The sequence below is a fragment of the Hevea brasiliensis genome, chromosome 3 (assembly GCF_030052815.1).
Source record: "Hevea brasiliensis isolate MT/VB/25A 57/8 chromosome 3, ASM3005281v1, whole genome shotgun sequence".
NCBI lineage: Eukaryota > Viridiplantae > Streptophyta > Magnoliopsida > Malpighiales > Euphorbiaceae > Hevea > Hevea brasiliensis.
In genome coordinates, this window is record NC_079495.1 from 105,739,189 (window position 1) to 105,759,544 (window position 20,356).

The 20,356-nt window shown below is 34.3% G+C and overlaps 3 protein-coding genes and 1 long non-coding RNA gene across 6 annotated transcripts; 2 read left to right on the forward strand and 2 right to left on the reverse strand.

Moving 5' to 3' along the window:
* Window positions 1-10,386: 10,386 nt before the first annotated feature.
* Window positions 10,387-13,363, forward strand: LOC110638433 (uncharacterized). The gene is made up of 2 exons (XM_058144415.1): window positions 10,387-11,978; window positions 13,024-13,363. The coding sequence occupies exons 1-2, from the start codon at window positions 10,792-10,794 to the stop codon at window positions 13,133-13,135; spliced, it is 1,299 nt and encodes a 432-aa protein (XP_058000398.1). The 5' UTR covers window positions 10,387-10,791; the 3' UTR covers window positions 13,136-13,363.
* Window positions 13,364-14,347: 984 nt separating this feature from the next.
* Window positions 14,348-16,839, forward strand: LOC110638435 (uncharacterized). 3 transcript variants are annotated; one of them, XM_021788987.2, is made up of 4 exons: window positions 14,348-14,505; window positions 14,600-14,834; window positions 14,942-14,994; window positions 16,618-16,839. In XM_021788987.2, exons 1-4 carry the CDS (start codon window positions 14,455-14,457, stop codon window positions 16,792-16,794), a joined length of 516 nt encoding a protein of 171 aa, XP_021644679.1. In that variant the 5' UTR covers window positions 14,348-14,454; the 3' UTR covers window positions 16,795-16,839. The 3 variants fall into 3 exon arrangements, with proteins under 3 accessions (XP_021644679.1, XP_021644678.1, XP_021644680.1); XM_021788986.2 differs by having other exon boundaries at window positions 14,353-14,505; window positions 14,597-14,834; XM_021788988.2 differs by having other exon boundaries at window positions 14,354-14,505; window positions 14,597-14,834; window positions 16,621-16,839.
* A 498-nt stretch (window positions 16,840-17,337) lies between these two features.
* LOC131178744 (uncharacterized) lies at window positions 17,338-19,163 on the reverse strand. Its single transcript, XR_009147720.1, has 3 exons — window positions 19,062-19,163; window positions 18,016-18,091; window positions 17,338-17,761 (listed from the first exon to the last, which is right to left on the reverse strand). It is a non-coding gene; the product is annotated as an uncharacterized LOC131178744 (long non-coding RNA).
* A 13-nt stretch (window positions 19,164-19,176) lies between these two features.
* LOC131178745 (cationic amino acid transporter 2, vacuolar-like) lies at window positions 19,177-20,326 on the reverse strand. The gene is made up of 2 exons (XM_058144416.1): window positions 20,120-20,326; window positions 19,177-19,544 (listed from the first exon to the last, which is right to left on the reverse strand). The coding sequence occupies exons 1-2, from the start codon at window positions 20,310-20,312 to the stop codon at window positions 19,417-19,419; spliced, it is 321 nt and encodes a 106-aa protein (XP_058000399.1). The 5' UTR covers window positions 20,313-20,326; the 3' UTR covers window positions 19,177-19,416.
* Between the last annotated feature and the right edge of the window lie 30 nt (window positions 20,327-20,356).

Genomic DNA, 20,356 nt, shown 5'->3' on the forward strand with positions numbered 1-20,356 from the left:
CATGAGTATGTTTCTGCAATTCCCTGCATTGAATATGGAAAAGCACTGGGGAGATCATACACATGTTGAATAATCATAGATATCAAAACAATTCAACAAGGAGAGGACAATATACAATAGAAAACAAGAGAATTACAAACACCTTATCTGTAACACCCCTCACCCAACTACAGTATAGCTGAGCAAAGCGTGCTATATTCGGTGCCGGAGCACTCTATCTTATCTTATTTTATTCTTTTAATAATTTTGAATTCGTTTAATTTAATATCAATTATTTTTCGACGGAAAAACTAACGTAGTTTCCCCTATTTTATTAACGTTTGACGCATTTTCACTATTTACCTGCTTGAAAATTCAATAATATTTTACAAATGAAAATCTCATCCATATTAATCATAATCATCTGATCAGTTCAAATATTCTCTATATAATTCAATTTCACATTCATTTCTATACATTATCATTCATCAAAATTTTCAAATTTCCATTAATGTACATGATATACAATTTAATCACATATGAATTAACCGACTTATTAATTTACATCACATACCTATTAATTACATTTTCATAATTTACATTACAATACTATAACTAAGTATTTTATACAACATACAAATTATGACCTATATAGACCCTATCTACATGCATTACTGAGGAGGTGACAATCTTGAATACTTCAGACACTACTGCAGATCAGAACTCCAAAATCTCTGTTTAGTATTAGCTGCGCTTTACCTTCAGTACCTGCGCGAGGGAAACAAATTCATCGCGCTAAGCATTTCTGATTAGTGGTGCAATAATATAACAAAGAAAATAATATACAAAACACAGATGGAAATAAAATATGGCTAAGATAATTTAGATCTAATTATGCTTCAATAAGGTTTCTAAAATTTAATATCCTTTTTTTTTTTCTAATTTAGTCCTCTTTAGAGATGCTTAGTTTATAAGGTTACAGTAAGAATATACAATATACAAATATTCTAATAGCATTATTCTTAACTTAATATTATTATGCAAGGTACATTTGTAACTTTTATTTAAATTATATTTCTAGTATTAATCTTTTTGTATCATTTAATTCAATACCTTCTAGGTTATCTTAAATTATTTCATAATAATTAAAGTTCCCAGTGCATTCAATAATAGATAACTTTTTTTTTTTTATCATCAGTCCAATTCATTTCAATTCTTTCTAGCATTTTATTAATCGTTTTCTTGATGATTTTGAGCTTCATTTTATTGTAATCAGTCTTGTTCTTTATCTTGATATTTAATCTCCTTACTTCCTTTAATAATCAATTCAATTACATTTATATTTTTCCATGTCCAAGTAACCTATACAAATTGACCGGACTGGATAAATGAGTAAACTAGCACTGGGTACCAGGTACCTCGGGCCGTCACACCATCGGTCACAATGTTTCTTCCTGTGTGCAGACAGAATGGCTAATAAGCTATGAAAGCAATAAGGCATAAAGCCAAGTATAACATCATAATTAGTATAACCATAGACTATCATATCACAGAATGGCATGGAGCCATACATCATACGCATTACTGCTATCAGAACTCTATTGGCATGCCAACCTATCCAAACCAATCACATTAGGCCTACTAGGGCATATTACAAAGTTATTTATTGAATATTTGTACTTAACATGTAAGGTTACTATTCATTTAGTCATTTAAGTCAAAATATTGACTTTCTCATATATAATAGTTACATGAGTTTTAATCACATAGATTTACCACATTTTGGTTTCCAAAAGTGTTGGCATTAGTTGTCAATCCATACTTCTAACCAATGAAAAATAAATCAAAAATTTCAGTTTTGGGTGCTAGAGTTCACTGTTCCATTAGGTCATTCTATAGTGAGAATTTGACCAAGTGTCTTAATCAAAGTTGTTCTTTATTGTGTCTAGTTACATTTCACATTTTGAATCACCCCATTTGGAGTTTTCTAGCTCAAGTTATGGCTATTTCACCATAACTGGTCGGATTGCTTTTACTCAGAATTTCTGGGCACTTTTTGGTTCTGCCAGATTTGGTAGTCCAATTTTAGCTAGCAATTTCATTTAGTTAAGTCCAGAATTTGAGTTTGTGTTCTACATGAAAGTTGTTCTAAATTACCTCAGCTTTTCATTGATATAAATTTTAGGTCAATTGGACCTTTCTACACTGAGTTATCACCAAATGAATGAACACTGTTCATTTGGTCATTTTGCCCAGGCACAATGTGTGTTATCCGGATTTGGTCAATTTTTAGGGCATCTTAAGTTTGTTTTCTGGACAGATTTTCTTCATCAAAGTTGTGCCATTATGTGTCTAATTTCATATTCAATTGGCCTTGCACCAATTGAACTTACACAACTCAAGTTACAACTACCCAAATATGCTAGACTCAAATCCAGACCTGCAATGCACACTGGATAGCATACATAACCTCAATTCCCTTGGTACCATTCACTCAATTTCCTACTCAAACATAACCAAATGGTCACTAATTAACCATCACAACCTCTTTTCACCAATACATAAACAAAATCCAAATTTTTGTGCCCAAACCCTAACTCCAACAATTTTAATTCTCTATATACATACAATCCATGAATTTAAAACACCAAAATCATGTTCAATGGCAGCCATACATAACTATTATGAAATCAAATTGATGAAACCTTAGGTACCATAAGGCTGCCAAAATTTCATGGGGCAAGTTCATGCATCTTTAATTCATTTTTCATCAAATTTTCAACTTAACTCAACTTAAATTCATGCTTAGAAAAGAGTGGAAGCAAGAAAATTAGCACTAACCTCTTTGATGAATTTCTACCCTTCACTTTCCTTCACTTTCTCCTCTTTTAATGGCTGCCCAAGTCTAGCTCTAGTGGTAAGGGAAATTTTTTGTGAAGAGAGGGTGAGGTTTTATGGTGATTTTTCAAGAGAATTTCTAGTGAGAAGTTTGCATGAAAATAGTGTGAGGAGAAAGAAGGGAGAAACGGCTGAATGAAGGAGATGAGATGCAGATTTTTGTTTCATTTAATCCCATTTTATCTCTTTTTAATAACTTTAAATATGTTTGTTGTGTTGTGATTGGTGGAGGCGTTCTTAATGACATCATGTGATGTCATAATTCCCAATTTCTTTCATTTTTCTTTTCTTTTCTTTTCTTTTCTTTTCTACTCATTTTCAATTAAATTTTTTGCAATATTTATTTACATTTTATGTCATAATAATTATTTACTTAACTGGACAAGTCCGTTAAAAATCATCTCCGAAGACGAAATGATCAAAATGCCCGCCGTTTGGCTTAAGGAGCCAAAACTGTCTGTACTGATCTAAAAATTTTTCTAAGTCTTTTCTTGGCATTCTAATGTCATAGAAACCTCAATGACTCTTCTCTGGAGTCTCAAAAATTATTTTATGAATTTTGTCTCGAGTTTAGGGCTCCTAGCTGCAAAGACCGCAACTTCCCACTAGGTTATCCATCACTAGGGCACCGGCTCATTTAACTTAGTTGTATTTTATTTCTAAAATTTTTTCTAAATTTTTCTTATCAATATTTAAGTTATTTATGATTCCGCACTCTAGTATAAATATTTTTCCAGATGTTCTAGCTGTCTGGACTGACACTGGTCACCGAAACAGTAGAATGTACAGAATTGCCACAGTGAGGGTGTTACATTATCCTTTGTATTGATTTGTCTGAATTAATTTTCACAAGCAGTTGACCGTGTTCAAAATCTGTGACATTAAGTTCCTTCCGCAGCTCCGTAATGAGCCACTTCTTACCCTGTAAATGTAAGAGGATCTTAGAGGGACAAACAAGATCAATCATAGTAGGTGATAATAAAAATAGCTCATAAAAGATGCAGACAATTAATACGCTAAAAAGAGACATAAATAGGAAGATTTTGAGTGATGAAAAAAATACCCAGGAAAGGAGATCAGATTGGGCATTGAAAGCCCTCAAACAGAACAGTATGCCTCTTTTTCCATGCTGTGGATTTGAAAATTAATGTCCAATTCATCCTTTGCATAAGGTTCTTCTAGCAAAGACACTCTTGGGGCCCCAGAACTATGACCATATGGAGGACTGTTAATGTTGCGCATCATGATTTGTCCACGACTTCCTAAAATGAACATCAAATGAAATTATGAAACTAATGTTTTGGGAGCTAAACCAAAATACTTCATGTGGTGCAAAGGAAAATGTGAAAAATTTCTAGTCAAAGCAGGCACAGAAGATAAAAACTCAATAATTATATTGGCACAGCATAGGCAATAGATTCATAGAAGTTAGATAAAAAGATGAATTCAAGAGAATTATTAACTATAACTTATTATTAACTATAAATCTTTAAACCTCAAAAGAGCTGCCTTTAATGCCCTATATGCGTCTGAGGAAAGTCCAATGACTCAGCAATATATAGAAGTCAATCAATGCAATGGAGAATTCACTATTGATATAGCATTTGTCAAAAAATAAAAGAATCCTCTCATCTCTCTACCAATCACGACAAGTAGAAGCATACCATCTTCTTCTGTAAGTGCTATTCTTACATAATTTATCTTTAATATGGTATGCCATTTACTACCATTTCCTTTTTTTTTTTCTTGTCCTTTTCAGGTCATATTATGCATCTCTTACAAGCAATTATATTTTGCTACTATTCAAAGCTCCTATATATACAAGTGGGTCTAGCATGTCCCCAATATTCGGGGCACCCCACGAACATGCACTTTCTCTCTCATCGCATTTTTTCAATATGCTCTCTGTATAATGCATATTCAATCCAATACATTATTTAATAAGGGATATAACATTCACATTTTTATGTTTGCGCACATACATAATTACACAACATCTCAAGCAAATCCTTCTGCCACCCCAAACAAAAACCAGAAATAAATAATTAAAATCCTCTTGTATTTAGGGAGAGACAGACTTTTATATCAAGCTCCTCAATTTCATGCCATCTTCTCAAAACCCAAAACCCTATCAAAAGCTACTGATTCAACACCTATGAACCCAGCAAAACTTCAGCTCTGTTGGGTTGCTGAGAAAGAGTGGAAATTTCCATGGAAAGGAAAACCTTATGATTCTAAAACTCAAATAAAGTTAGCCAAACGCTCCTAATTGGGCACCAAGAATCCTCGTTCATGGATTTTAACTTTTAAGGCCGCATAAAACGAGAAACGTTACAATATTTGAGTTCAATCACGTTATTAATTGTTGTGTATTCTCGAGAAACAGACAGAAAATGAGAGGCTAAAAAGGAAAGAAATAAATAAAAGAGGAGAGAGTTACCGGTGTGATCGTTCTTAATGCTGTGATAATCCATAGAAAGATTGGGAATTCAGCTCGAGCGTTAAATGGATACAATCGGATTATTTGATATAGTTTAATCAATTCTCTCCAGCCGTTTTTTTCCCCTTGGCGGATATGATTTTGGCGGGAACATAAATCCTGCCCAAAATCTGACATGTGCGATCTGCGCTCAGGCGAGGGGTATCGGAATTAAATTAAAATTTTAATATGATTTCAATTTAATTTTTTAATATTTTAAATTTAATTTATTTCAATTTAAATTTAATTTGAATTTCAATTTTGAAAAGTTTAAATTTTAAAGGTAATTATTAATATTTAATATATTATATAATATATTTTTAATTATAAGATAATTTATAATTAAAATTATTAAAAATTAAGAAATAAAAATGATATTAAATTATAATATATATATATATATATATATGTTCATGATCTTAATTATATATAAATATATATAATTATATTTAAAAAATTATAGAGAAAATTTTAATTTAATTTTTAAAGAAAAATAAAGTTTTTTAATACAAAAATAATAAAAAATAATTTCATAAACAACATATTTTCATTTTCATTATAATAAAGCTTAATTTATTAGGCATTAAATTGTTCTTTAAAACTACCAGTATCGTTGATGTGACATGCTTAATTTATTCTCATATAATTTAAAATATAATATTAAGTTAATTAATATTCTATTACAACAGTAGGAGAATCAAGTGCTTCGAGCATAAATCTACAGTCATGTTTTGCTAGCTTCCGCTCTTATCCAAGGTGTATGAATTGAAGGTCTCATTTCATTCTCAGGAAAACATTTGTCCAAGTTGTTAGATTTCATACAACTTCTGACAAATCACATACATGCATAGTGATAACAACATATAAAATTTTTGTATCTAATCTGATTGAAAACTCTGCCTAAGTAGTTTGCGCTTAGCTGATCTCAAGCCCGGATAAAGGAGGAGGGTTGTGGTAGGTGACAATCAGCATAAAAACTTCGTCACACCTTATAATATGGATTCAAATGATATAAACGTTGGGACGTCTTCTACTAACGACGCGCTACATCGGAGCTCGGGTGTAATGAAAAATATGCAAGGGTGTAGGGCGTTCACCGAAAGCGACGCGTCATGCCGGTGCCCGATGTGGTGTTAAGTGAGCAAGGGTTCCCCACATTATGGACGGGTGTGAGTAAATAAGTTAGTCCATAGGATAGATAGTAGAATAGATAGTGGAACAGAACACAAGATAGACATAGAAAACAATAGAAGATATCATAAAAGGAGACTAATTAGGAAGAAACATGATAGGAGGAGGATCATGGTTGGTATTTGGAATGTTGGATCACTTACAGAAAAATTAATGGAGCTTGTGGATGCCTTGGAAAGAAGAAGGGTAAATATTGCTTGCATTTAGGAGACTAAATGGGTAGGAGAGAAAAGCAAAGAAGTGGGTAATTCAGGGTACAAACTGTGGTTTACCGGAAATAAGAGAAATAAGAACGGAGTGGGTATAATCATAGACAGGATATTGAAAAATGCTGTAATAGCTGTGAAAAGAGTAGGAGATAGAATTATACTAGTAAAGCTAGTACTATAAGGAAAAATAATAAATGTAGTTAGTGCTTATGCCCCACAAATAGGACTAGATAGTGAGAGTAAACAAAGATTTTGGGAAGATGTGGATGATTTAATGCAAAGCATACAAAATCAAGAGAATATTTTCATTGGTGGAGATTTGAATGGACATATAGAAAGTGATAAGCAAGGCTATGAGATTGTTCATGGAGGTTTTGGATTTGGCAGTCGAAATGAGGAGGGAAAAAGTATCATGGATTTTGCTATGGCATACGACCTAATACTAGCAAATACCTACTTTATAAAAAGAGAGTTACATTTAGTGACTTTCAAAAGTGGGCAACATAGAAGCTAAATCGACTTTCTCTTAACTAGGAAGATAAATAGAGCTCTATGCAAGGATTGCAAGGTTATTCAAAGAGAGGTTTTAACAAGTCAACATCGGTTAGTGGTCTTGGATGTCAAGCTTAGGAACAATTCAAGTAAGGTTACAAGAAATAATGTAGCTCGAACAAAGTGGTGGGAGTTCAAAGGAGTAAAGCAAGTGAAGTTTAAAAATAAGCTTCTCGAGTCCGAAGCATGGAAGTTGAATATAGAGGCTAATGATATGTGGATACAAATGGTATCAAAGATTAGAGAAGTAGCTAGAAAAGTACTTGGAGAGTCTAAAAGACATGGACCACCCTCAAAAGAGAGATGGTGGTGGAATGAGGAAGTACAAAAGGCAGTGAAGAGAAAAAGGGAATGGTATAAGAAATTACCTAAATGTGATAATAATGAGGCATATGAACAGTACAAGATAGCAAAGAAAGAGGCAAAAAATGCAGTTAGTCAAGCAAGAGCACAGGCCTTTGAAAAGTTATATGAGAAACTGGGAACTAAAGAAGGGGAAAAAGATATTTATAGATTAGCAAGGAGGAGAGAAAAGAAATGTCAAGATCTCAATCAAGTTAGGTGCATTAAGGATAAAGAAGGAAAAATGTTGGTGGAGGACATTAAAGAAAGATGGAGAAATTATTTTAATGATCTCTTTAATAATAGTCAAAATAGTAATAGCGTGAATATAGACTATAGAACGATAGAAAAGAATGTGAATTATACTAGAAGGATTAGATCTTTAGAATTAAACGAAGCACTTAAGAGAATGAAAGTGGGTAAAGCTTGTGAACCCGATGGAATACCAATTGAAGTGTAGAAGTGTTTTGGAGAAATAGGAGTGGCATGGTTAACTAAATTATTTAATAAGATTCTAAACTCAAATAAAATGACTGATGAGTGGAGGATGAGTATTTTAGTAGCTATTTTTAAAAATAAAGGAGACATACAAAGTTGCTCGAACTATAGGGGAATTAAACTCATGAGCCATACTATGAAGTTGTGGGAGAGAGTTGTGGAGCATCGACTATGTCATGATACTTCTATCTCTCTCAATTAATTTGGCTTCATGCCCGGTCGTTCAACTATGGAAGCGATCTTTCTCATTAGAAGCTTGATGGAGAAATATAGAGATGTGAAGAAAGATCTACACATGGTTTTTATTGATTTAGAGAAGGCTTATGATAGTGTTCCAAGAGATATCCTATGGAGTGTGTTAGAATAAAAGAGGGTATCTATTAGGTACATACAAGTGTTGAAAGATATGTATGAAGGAGCAACTATTATTGTGCGCACAGTAGGAGGGGACACAAGAGATTTTTCGATCTCAATTTGATTACACCAAGGATCAGCTATAAGCCCTTACCTTTTTACATTAGTTTTAGATGAATTGGCGAAACATATACAAGAGAGTATTCCTTGGTGCATGATGTTTGCGGATGATATTATTCTGATAGATAAGATTCTGATAGATAAGACGCGAGAATGAGTCAATAAAAAGCTAGAGTTTTGGAGAAGTACTCTATAGTCAAAGGGCTTTAAGTTAAGTAGAACAAAGACATAATACATGCATTACAAGTTCAGTGAAGGCCAAACTGGTGATAGAAAAGGAGTTAGTTTGGATGGAGTGGTACTACCCCAAAGTAATCACTTTAAATATCTCGGCTCAGTCCTTCAAGTATATGGGGGATGTGAGGAGGATGTTAGTCATAGGATTAAAGCCGGATGGTCGAAGTGGAGACGTGCCACGGGAGTTTTATGTGATCGCAAGATTCCTAATAAGTTAAAAGGAAGATTTTACTGTACAGCCGTACGACCGGCTATTTTATATGGTAGTGAGTGTTGGGCATTGAAGGAGTCGTATGCATCTAAGATAAGAGTTGCAGAGATGAGAATGTTAAGGTGGATGAGTTGCCATACTAGACTAGATAAAGTCCGTAATGAGAGTATTGGAGAAAAGGTTGGAGTGGTACCAATTGAGGATAAGTTGAGAGAAGAGAGATTGAGGTGGTTTGGTCATGTGAAATGTAGACATACGGAGGCTCCAGTTAGACAAGTAGAGCACATTAGGTTAGAGGATAGAAATAAAAAAAGGGGTAGACCTAAATTGACTTGGAGGAGAGTAGTACAACATAACCTAGAAGCATTACAAATTTCTGAGGATTTAACCCAAAATCGTTTAGAGTGGAGAAAGCGAATCCATATAGCCGACCCTAAATTTTTGGGATAAATGCTTAGTTGAGTTGAGTTGAGTTGTATCTAATCTGATTGAATCTTAACAGGACAAGTTTGAATATTATATAATTGGATTCGAAATTAGTTTGAGTTTTAAAAATAATACTCATGATGGGTTCAAATCGAATTTAGGTTTTATATATTCAATGTCTGTTATCCAAACTCGTTTATTTAATACTAATTAAATATAAAATATATATTTTTTATAATAATATTTATAAATTTTCATATATTTTATTTTATATAAAATAAAATTTAAATATTTTATGAAATTATTAAAATATAAATTATTAATCAAAATAATTTTTAATGTAAAATATTAATTAAAATATATAAAATTAAATAAATTCAAATTTTTTTCAAGTAATAATAATCGGACTTAAAATAAATTCAGATAATTGATAATAAATTTTAATTAAATTTAATATAAATATAAATTTTAATAATAATAATTAAATTTAAATTGAAATAAAGTAATTTTTACGGATATCTTAATCCGTATACATGCATGCACGTAGAGCCTGTTTTCTCTTCCCGTTTGGGTTTTCATTAAAATATTATTTCGTGCATTTTAATTTTTTCCTTTTTATTTTATGTGTGCGTATGTTATATTTCTTAAAAAAAAAATAACTTTTAATATTTCTTTATTTATGTTGCGCACACAAGCTGAAATGCTGGACTGGATTTAAACAAAAGCCTTTTAGACCCGACTCGATTCGGGCATGTCCTGGCCTCGGATCCATTCATTGTAATCTAAGATCCAAGTATCCAACCCGACCGACAATCATTCGGGCTGGAAGTACGTGATCTGCACGTGGCCCTTCTACAAATATAACTAAACTCCCAGTTTCCGTCGAGTTCTTCTCTGGCCTTCGCCTTCGAAAGCTTTATCTGGTAATCGAAAGACAAATTGTAAACTTCAGGCTAGAAATTACTCGATTCTGTTCTAGGGTTTTAATACTTCAGTTTTTTCAATAGCTATTATTATTATCATTATTATTATTATTATTATTGCGTGTTTTTAAAATTTATTTTTCTATGTTATGTTTTATGAGTTTTGGATTGATTCTTTATGGTGCCTTGAATTAGGAAAAACAAGTGGCGAAAAATCATCCTTGGAAAGCTTCGCAATTTGAGATTTTGTTAGGGATTTTGTTGTCAATTTCGTGGAAGAGCCCTTTCTGATTTAGGTTTTTTTGTTATTTGGATCTCAGGGATTGCATAAAGCAGGTTAATATCATCTGGGGTTGAATTTTACAGGCAATCATGTCAGTCACAGCCGGTGTCAGTGATATTGCTCTAGCTGTCAGGGACAAGCTTAGAGGTAAAATTGGGCAAACTAAAGTTAAAAGGTATTGGCCTGGCAAAGCACCCGAGTGGGCTGATGATGCTGATGAAGATGGGGATATCAAAATGGCTAGGGCAGATGCCCTGGAGAAAGCTTTTCCTACTCAGGAAGATTCAGATTTTGCTAGGAAAGATGATCCTAGACTGCGTCGTCTGGCTGAGAGCAGGATTGATAACCGTGACGAAGTGAGAGCTGATCACCGGCGCATCCGGCAAGCTGAAATTATTGCAACAGAAGAGGAGGAAACCCGGAGACAAGAATGGGCAGATATGGAGGAAGAGAATGAGGAAGCCTTGGAGGAAAGAAGAAGAAGAATTAAGGAGAAGTCACGTCTGAGAGAGCAAGAAGAAGCTGCACTTCCGGCTGAAGAAGAGGAGGAAGAAGCGGAAGAAGAGGAGGAAGAGGAATCTGAATATGAAACTGACTCTGAAGAAGAAACAATGGGTTTGGCCATGGTCAAGCCAATCTTTGTGCCAAAGTCTGAGAGAGAAACCATAGCTGAGCGTGAGCGGCTTGAGGCTGAAGAACGAGCTATTGAGGAAAAGGAAAGGAGGAAATTGGAGGAAAGGAAGGTGGAGACAAAGCAAATATTGGTTGAGGAGATTCAGAAGGAGGAACTAATTCAGAAGAATTTGGAAATGGAGGCAAATATTGCCGATGTGGACACCGATGATGAAGTCAATGAGGCAGAGGAGTATGAGGCTTGGAAGGTGAGAGAGATTGCAAGGATCAAAAGGGATAGAGATGATCGTGAGGCAATGTTGAAGGAGAAGGAAGAGATTGAGAAGGTGAGAAACATGACAGATGAAGAGAGGAGGGAGTGGGAGAGGAAAAATCCGAAACCTGCCCCACTACCAAAGCAGAAGTGGAGGTTCATGCAGAAATACTACCATAAGGGTGCTTTCTTCCAGAATGAGCCTGATGATACTGCTGCCACTACTGGGTCAGATTCAATTTACAAGCGTGATTTCTCCGCCCCAACTGGAGAAGATAAGATGGACAAATCCATATTACCTAAAGTTATGCAAGTCAAACACTTCGGCCGTAGTGGAAGAACCAAATGGACGCATCTTGTCAATGAGGATACAACTGATTGGAACAACCCGTAAGTTTGCTCTTCCTGTAAATTCGTGTTGTCTTTTCTAGTTGCTTTGTTCAGTTTGCTGTTCTCTGAGCATTCATCTGTGTTAGACGTAGTCTGGTTCATACTTATTATTGAATACTCAAATCATCCAATATATATATATATATATATATATATATATATATATATATATATATATATATCACCTAGAGAACATGGTAACTTATGGAACGAGAAATAAATTTGGTAGTTTGGACTTTTCTGATTCTTGTGATTGCACAATTTGTTTTTAACCAGTATGTATCACTCTAATTTGAGGAAGTTCTAGCTTTGAACTCTAATTGTAAGTGCTTGATAGTATATTCTTGTTAATGGAAACCATTTAACTCCAGATCTGAAGATATTGTTTTACATTATAATATTAAAATAATGCAGATCAAAATTAAAATCTTTGGCACCAAGTGTAGTTGAATCAGCTATTAACAGTGACAATAACTTATCCCCTTTTTTCTGTGTTCTATGCTATATCTTTGATGGAGAATACATCACTCATGAAGAAGGTAATGGAATTGGTATTTTTAAAGAGAGAAATTTTTTCTTAAGTTACCTAACCTGTAATGTTTGTATTGAAAATGTTGGAGTCAGGGAATTGAATGAAATTAAATTTTTATTTCAGGAGCTTCTTGTTTTTAGGCTGTTAAACAGTAATAAATGGTCTTCAAGCAATTTCTGAACACAGGCTTTAAGAACATGCGAGTATTCTATATGGTCATTGTACCATTTAAGAACATGTGAAATGCATCCTTGTCTTTTCAATTGGATAAAAAGATATGGTTTTTGTCTTTTTTCTACCATATGGGTCCTATATGTTTTAATCATGGTGGGATGCTGGGATATGATTTCTAAAATCTTTTGGTCTGATGCGAAGCTATTTTTGGGATGCATCACAAAATTTACCTCTGTAGCATATTAGCACAATCAAGGACAGAACAAATTCATCCTGATACTTAGCTCTAAGCTATGTTTAGTTCCTGGAACAATACCTTATCATTTGTTTGTTTTGCAGGTGGACGCACAATGATTCTCTTCGTGCGAAGTACAATGGAAAAATGGCCGGAATGAATGCACCTATAAGTAGACCTAGAGGAAGCAAGAAGTTGAAGGATTGGGATGTGTGATAAATTTTGTCAGTGTAGTCGTCTCCAGCCCAAATCATTCTCGCTCCTGTCTTTAACTGGAGATATTAAAAGGGATCTAAATTGTGTAACTGTTGAAATCTCTAGATTCTTGGCAATTATTATATAGGTTCATCATCATGCCCTTTTTGTAGTGTAACTTTTTATCTTAATCATGGTGCAGAACAAGCAATTAGGCATTTTCAATGAATGAATAATTTCATTTGCAAATGTTGGTGAGATGCTGTTTAGTAATTTTTGTCAACTTTATTTGCTTCCATTGATGTTTCCATGCTGTGCTTGCGGCCATTGACTGTCTCGTTGGCGGAAATTGTTTCTGAAAATTATTTTATTTGATATAATACCTTAGTATTTAATAATAATAATAATGATAGAAGGGCTGACATTCTGTTCTATGTATCTAGCTTTCTGACTGATTTCAGGCAAAGTACGTTTGTAGAAGAAATTGAAAACTCCATTGAGAATAATAATTCCCATCTTTTTCTTCTTTATGCACTACCCTTAGCTGGAGAAAATTGTTTTCCACTTCAACTTTCTGCTCCTCTAGCCTGAAATTATGAATCTTAATTGTGTAGGCGCATTTATGGGTGTGCAATTGATTAGTTTTAGTTCTGAATCGAATTAAATTGGGCTAATCAAAAAATGAATAAATTTAATGGAATCGAACTAAACATTATCAGTTGATTGATTTTCAATACACATATGCATTCACGACCCACTATGGTATAGCTTGTGGTGTGGATAGATATCATGATATAGTTTGCGGTATAGACACTGGATAGGAACTGCAGTATGACTTTATGGTGTAACTTGCAGTATGACTTGCAATGTGAACGAAAACTGTGGTATAGCTAGAAACCATGGTGTGATCTGGAGAGAAGTAGAGATTAAGGAAGGGGGTTTATGTAACTGATCAAAATGGCAGTTCATTCATCAGTTTGATTCAATTATTTTCATTTTTTAATCTTAATAATCAAATTCAAAATAATTTAAAAATAGTTAAAACCAAATTAATAAATTAAAAAATAAATTAAATTACTTTGATTCAATGTTTGATTAAAACTGTTGTATGCTCACCTTGGACACCCAAATCATAGACATTTTATCAGATACAATTTATAAAGCCATGAAGCTTTCTTTAACAATAATAAAAAAAAAAAAAAGGCTTTCAATGCTCAACTTAGGCCTAAGGCCCAAGCGACTGAAAGCGGAGCAGTCTCGGTCCATCTATAAATCCCTTAAGAATAGAAATCTCCCCTTCGATTTCCTGCCCTTGTTTCCATCTCTCTTGCCTCGCGATCATGGCAGAAGAAGGAGAAGATTCCAAATTCAATTCTCCCCAACCTCCTCCTGTATGCTCTTCTCTTCAATAAATGTCCTGTTTTTAGTTGGATTTTTTTTAGTCAAAGTAGCTTAATCATATTGAATATTTGATGTATGTAGCAGTTTCTGGAGGTTGCCTGCAAAAGTTTGGGTAAAATAAGCCGCTTTGCGGCTGGTACCAGGGCAGGATTTGCAGTGTCTTTGATAAACAGGAAGTTAGAAGCTGGAGCCCCTCTTGTTTCGCATATTGAAGCAGTTAAAGATGGGGAGGAACCCATAAGTTTTGGGCCTGATGCGATTCTTGTGGATTATAGCAATGGCTGGAAGTTGCAGACTGTTACTGAGTTGGATTTTGGTGGTAATTGATCTCACTTGGTTTCGGTTGTGTTTTTGTTTTGTTAGTACTGAATGAAGTAGATTTCAGTGTTGGTTTGTGGTGATTTTTCCTTTTTCTTCTTGGTGTAGGTGTTAGAAAAGCAGAAAGCATTCGGCTGATTCCAACACAAGCCCCTAATTTAGTATGATCTTCTTTCTTATCTGTTTGGAATTTTCTGTGTTGTCTGTTTGAGTGTGTTGGTGGATCTGAGATTTGAGATTTTTATTGATGAAGCCAGTTATTCACTGCAAAAATTAAATCTTTGTTTCTATGTTTGTTGCAATGACATTATTTCTATGAGCCATTAATCCATGGAAAATAGTGAGGAATATGGATGGTTCTAGTGGACTTCTTCTGGGAAAATTACAAAGACGGAATCGGTTTTTTTTTTTTCCATTCAAATATTTTTGCCTACACACGTCGGGTAGCTAATTGCATATTAGAAATTCGAGATATTCATATATAAATTCTTCAAACTACTGGTCCAGCAACATTTTCCGATGTGTTACTGAAGAATTTGATTGCAAAATTAACTGCAAGCAAGGATAGCTCTCCAAAAGGCTCCACCTTTCTTCTTAGTTTAGATAACAGATGGCCCCAATTTTGGTGAATAGCCATCTTTTGGTTGGATTCATTTGAATGGCTTGGTTAAGATCTAGAGCATCCTAGTATGTGATTCATGTGTGCATGTATTTTCAATTCTTTATCAATCAATAACAAGGGGCTTTCAACATGGTTAATGCAGAGTTCTATGAAGTTCAGAAAAATGCTATAGCTTTTAGATTAGTAACCCTATCTTGACAAGTTCTTATATCATTGGAAAAGCTAAAATTGTATCCTAAAATCATGGTTGCTGCTTTACCATACTATTGCAGTCCATAAATATGGAATGCCAGAGAAACTAGTGTAGGATAACCCTCAGATTTTTTTTTTTTCTTTTTTTCGTGTTATACATACTGGTTGGTAAGGGCGGAGGCATTGGTTGACTGGGGGGACATCGCCTCCCCAATTTTTTTTTTTAAAAAAAATTATTTAGCTATTAATAAAAATTTTGCAACATGGCCCCTTCAAAAATTTTATGTGGTCTCCCCAATTATATGGTTATCCACCTTGTTGATAGATTGATTCATCTTGTTTTAACTCTTCTGGTATTTATGACTACTAAACATTCATTCTTGGCTATGAAAATGGTGAAAACAAAACTTTGCTACAAAAGTGGAAGATAAATTTCTTGCAAATAATTTGGTTTTTTATATTGAAAGGGAGATTGTTAAGACATTCAATTCACATTTCATTCTTGATGATTGGGTTTCTCTTAAAAAAAATGTTTATAATTTTAGATAAGATGTTTGATCTTTTCTCCTTTTTTTTTTTAATTTTTAGAATCCAAAAATATTTAATATTTTTAGTGAACAGCTTTTTATCCTATTGTTACTTATTAATATATAAGTACTATATTTGTTTTTGTCTTTTAATTGTTTATAACAATATAAAGAGAAAAAAAAATCTAAAATCTAAGGCCCCCCAAGTTCCGTGGTCATGCTCGGCCACAGGGCTCCAGTCTAGCAATTAGTGTTCACAATGCTAGTCTATTGTGGCTGTACTATCCAAAAGACCCGGTTTGAGCAACAATATTCTGTTGCCTTGATTTTCCTCTGAAAAGCATTTGCACTGGAGTTTTATTTATTTATCTTGCTATAGATTATTCAATTGAGATTGGAACATTATTGACCTTAAGTGATCTGTACTTGGCTTTTTGTTTCAGCAGATTTTTGAAGGCAGACGTCCAGCAAAGATAGTTCCTAAATCAGGAGTCAGTTTTTTGTACATTGCAAAGATATTACTTGCCTTTGTTTTGATTTTTGTACTTGGTGCAATTTTTACAGTGGCCCTGGAGAATCTTCCAAGATTGATACTGTTAATTAACTCGTATACTAATTGATATTCCTGAACGTATATATATGGAAATGGGATGTATCATTTTGAAGATTACTTCAAATACTCTTAAAACATCTTCTACCCACTTTGTGAGGGTTATCAATGAGTCAAGGCAATTACTTCATGCAAGTCATGGTATCATACCAAGGCTTGAGCTTTCCAGTCATAATGATGTGTGCGTTCTTTGAGGACAGTCATGCATTGTCATGAGCATTTTCTGTCGAAGGGCCTGACAGAGGGGCCATTAACATCAATCCCCTCAATCGGGAGATGATAAATCAAATCATAAGCCTGCATAGTCTACAAAAATTCCAAATGCACCAGTTTGGACAGGCTTGATTCTCAAAAGTGATTATTGGAGAGATTATTTTAATTTTGTTCAATTTTTAAATTTACAATTCGAAGAAAGATCTGTTTATAACATTGTGGCGAACTAGTCATTCCATGCTTCAACAATGTGAACTTTCTCCACCTTTTCGTATGCATATGCCACCACAGATGCTGTATTGAATGATGATATGCTATATTGTAGGGAGAGAAGGCAAAAGAAACAAAAGAACATCTTCTTCCACTTGTAAACTATTTACATTGTTTGAACAGGTCCCAAAATCAACCCTCATATATACATATGTACATATATACATTTCAGCCACAATAATACATATATACATATATACATGGCAAGAGGAAAATTAATGTGGAAAAAAAAAATTGGCGTAGGGGGATGTTTTGGGGGAACGCCACTGTACAACAAAGAGATTCTGTTGTAAGAATTACATGGAAGGGGATCCTGGCTACCGAGACCAGTTGGATTCTAAGCTAAACTATCTCCAGAGCTGCGATAAATCTTATCAGCATGAGCTGCAGGCACATAGACTGCATCTAATAGTGAGCTGTGAGTCCGCCCATAGAATGCATAAACGAACACTCCAATTAGGAGCCAGACTGAAACACGGGCCCAGGTGGCGGCACTGGAAGTCCAGAGAGAGCCCCAAGGATGAGAACAAGAAATGAATATGATCCAGAAATACAGCACAAGTAAGAAAATAGCTAGATAGATAACCAGAAATACAGCTGAAGTAAGAAAATAGCTAGATAGATAACATATTCCCAAGGTCCCATCTAAAGTATTGACACCCATACCCACATCCTTAGAAATGCAACAATATTCCACTTGATAATTCTTTTCAATGGTCATATAATAAACAGGTGATGCAACACTCACCCTAGATTAATCAGCAGGTATATGTTGATCAGAATGCAGAAGATCGGAAGCAGTGGAACAAATGGACATATAAAGCCTGAGAAAAAAAAAAAATCAACATTTCACAAAAATTAACAAAACTTTCGATGGAAACAAAAATAACAATTCAGGAATGGTAATTATAACACTATTAAATGGGGATGAGCCTTGATTGGCAAGATGTGTACAAAAAGTAATCCTTCAAGTATGCTTCTGCGAGCCTGTAGCTTCTAAAGCAGATGAGGGTCCTGAATTAATTTCCAGATGAGATTTGACTCACTATACTGCGTATACATGCAATCCAAGTTAAACTGAATATTATGTGGATATTTTGGGTAGTAGTATGTCGCTCTACAGTAAGATTTTACTTCTGACCATTAAAAATGTCCCATTCTTTCTAGGTAAACTGAAGGGAGCAAGGTAGAGTGATAATGTCAAAAATTCATTCACTTTGAAACGGTTGACACATGAACAAATTCATAGCAACCACGGTATTCTTGTGGAGAATTACTAATGTCTTTATAAATAAGGCTGGTGGACATGCTTCCAAACATATTATCCAACATTGAGGACCCAAATTTATGATACATCTATAGGAAGCAAAACTGTGACAACCAGTGTGTCACAAACAGATAATGCCCTGCATTCATTATGGTTGGTACTTGAGCTTATTTGCAAATATAGCAAAAAAATTCAAGGACATGCAAAAGCATGGATTGAGAGAGCCTCTCAAGGTCATGTTGGCATGTCGGATGCACTATTAGGCATCTAGTAGGAGGTCTGAAATGTTCAAAAGAAACCAAGGACATAAACTTGCATAAATGCCTTTTGAGGAAAAACATGTACCCCAATGGACCAACGTGGAGTAGTGTACAATTCCTGACATGAACTGGCTTGAATTGTTAACACAAGCCATACCTAATGCTGGCACATCACATATTTTAATATTTAAACTAGACTGTCTTCCAACTTCCAAACTAGACAAATCTTATCAAATGGACAGCAGTACAAGATAAAAGAGCACTTACCTCCAGAATGCCCAAAGCTATGTCTTGCATCATCTTGTTCAATAAGAGTCAGCACAATCAGACCAAATAGAAGAAGAGCACCACCATCACCGCACAAGGTAACGCTTAACAGGCCTAATGGAAGATCCAAATAAATAGTTAACTGATTTTGAAGAAAACCACAATTTACTTTGGTCATGACTCTCAAATTTAATGCCTGGTCAAAGTCAGTCAAATTTCCAACAGCCTCTCTCTCTCTCTCTTCTTGCGAAACCCTACATCTAGTTTCAAGAGTTGCTTCTTAAATGTGACATGTCTTCAAGCTAAATCATTAGGGAATATACTTGAAATTATCATCAATGCAAGGTAAATAGAGTTACTCTTGATCAACCCACCTAGGAATATTCAAATCTGTAGCTGCATATGTAAGAAGAAATGCTCCAATACATGTGAATGCTATGGTCGAGCCAGCAATTTTTCTTCTGTTCTCTTCATTTCGAACATCTGAAACAATTAACAAATAGAAGATAGTAAAAAATAGCAGAACCTAAATTATGAAAGGCAAGAAAATGGAACAATTTTTTACATGGATACTAGCGAGCATGCATTAAGTTATCAGGCCCCAACAACTATTATAAATCAAACTTAGAGCAAGGCAAAAATAACCATGGTTCAATTCAATCAACAAGCACTCCAACTCTATATAGTTTAAAGCCATATGAAGCAGAAATACGCACACACACATTGATTGCTACATTGAACATGTCTACCTAAAAAGTTAATATAATATTTCCAATTGATGATTTTCAAAATTGGGATAACTTGAACATTACTTGAACATTGTTTCAGATAGATGCAATGTATATGTAGATGTATTTAACAAGTAAATGAAGCATGTAAACCAAAAAGGTTGAGACAGGCACACTAGCATTTGCAAAGCATAATCAAGCATGTCCTAAACAAGGCCCCTTCTCTTTGGTGGGCGAGTGGATTGGATAAGATTAGGAGTTTATATCCTAACATCTCAATGTATTCCAGAAAAATTAAAATTGAAAGCATGAAGCCTATAAGGAACTTACAATTGCGCTGAGCTTCTTGTTTTACAATTTTAGGATAATCAACTACTGTGTTATTTTTGCCTAGCAAAGGCAAAGTACTTGAAGCACCACCATTAACATCAGACGTTTCAACATTAATATTCTGACTGTTCACCCCGTACTGCAATGAGACAAAATCAATTGTGTCCTGAAGTGAGGATGGAAGTGGCACCATGTCTGGCGGGACATATCTCACTATTAATACAGAGATAGCAACCA

Excerpts from the sequence above, each read along its gene's own strand:
- LOC110638433 (XM_058144415.1), top strand. The coding sequence starts at position 10,792 with ATGTCAGTCACAGCCGGTGTCAGTGATATTGCTCTAGCTGTCAGGGAC. Across the intron at positions 11,979-13,023 it reads ACAACTGATTGGAACAACCC|GTGGACGCACAATGATTCTC; the intron begins GTAAGTTTGCTC and ends TTTGTTTTGCAG.
- LOC110638435 (XM_021788986.2), top strand. The coding sequence starts at position 14,455 with ATGGCAGAAGAAGGAGAAGATTCCAAATTCAATTCTCCCCAACCTCCT. Across the intron at positions 14,506-14,596 it reads ATTCTCCCCAACCTCCTCCT|CAGTTTCTGGAGGTTGCCTG; the intron begins GTATGCTCTTCT and ends TGATGTATGTAG. Across the intron at positions 14,835-14,941 it reads TACTGAGTTGGATTTTGGTG|GTGTTAGAAAAGCAGAAAGC; the intron begins GTAATTGATCTC and ends TTCTTGGTGTAG.
- LOC131178745 (XM_058144416.1), bottom strand. The coding sequence starts at position 20,312 with ATGGTGCCACTTCCATCCTCACTTCAGGACACAATTGATTTTGTCTCA. Across the intron at positions 19,545-20,119 it reads ACAAGAAGCTCAGCGCAATT|ATGTTCGAAATGAAGAGAAC; the intron begins GTAAGTTCCTTA and ends TAATTGTTTCAG.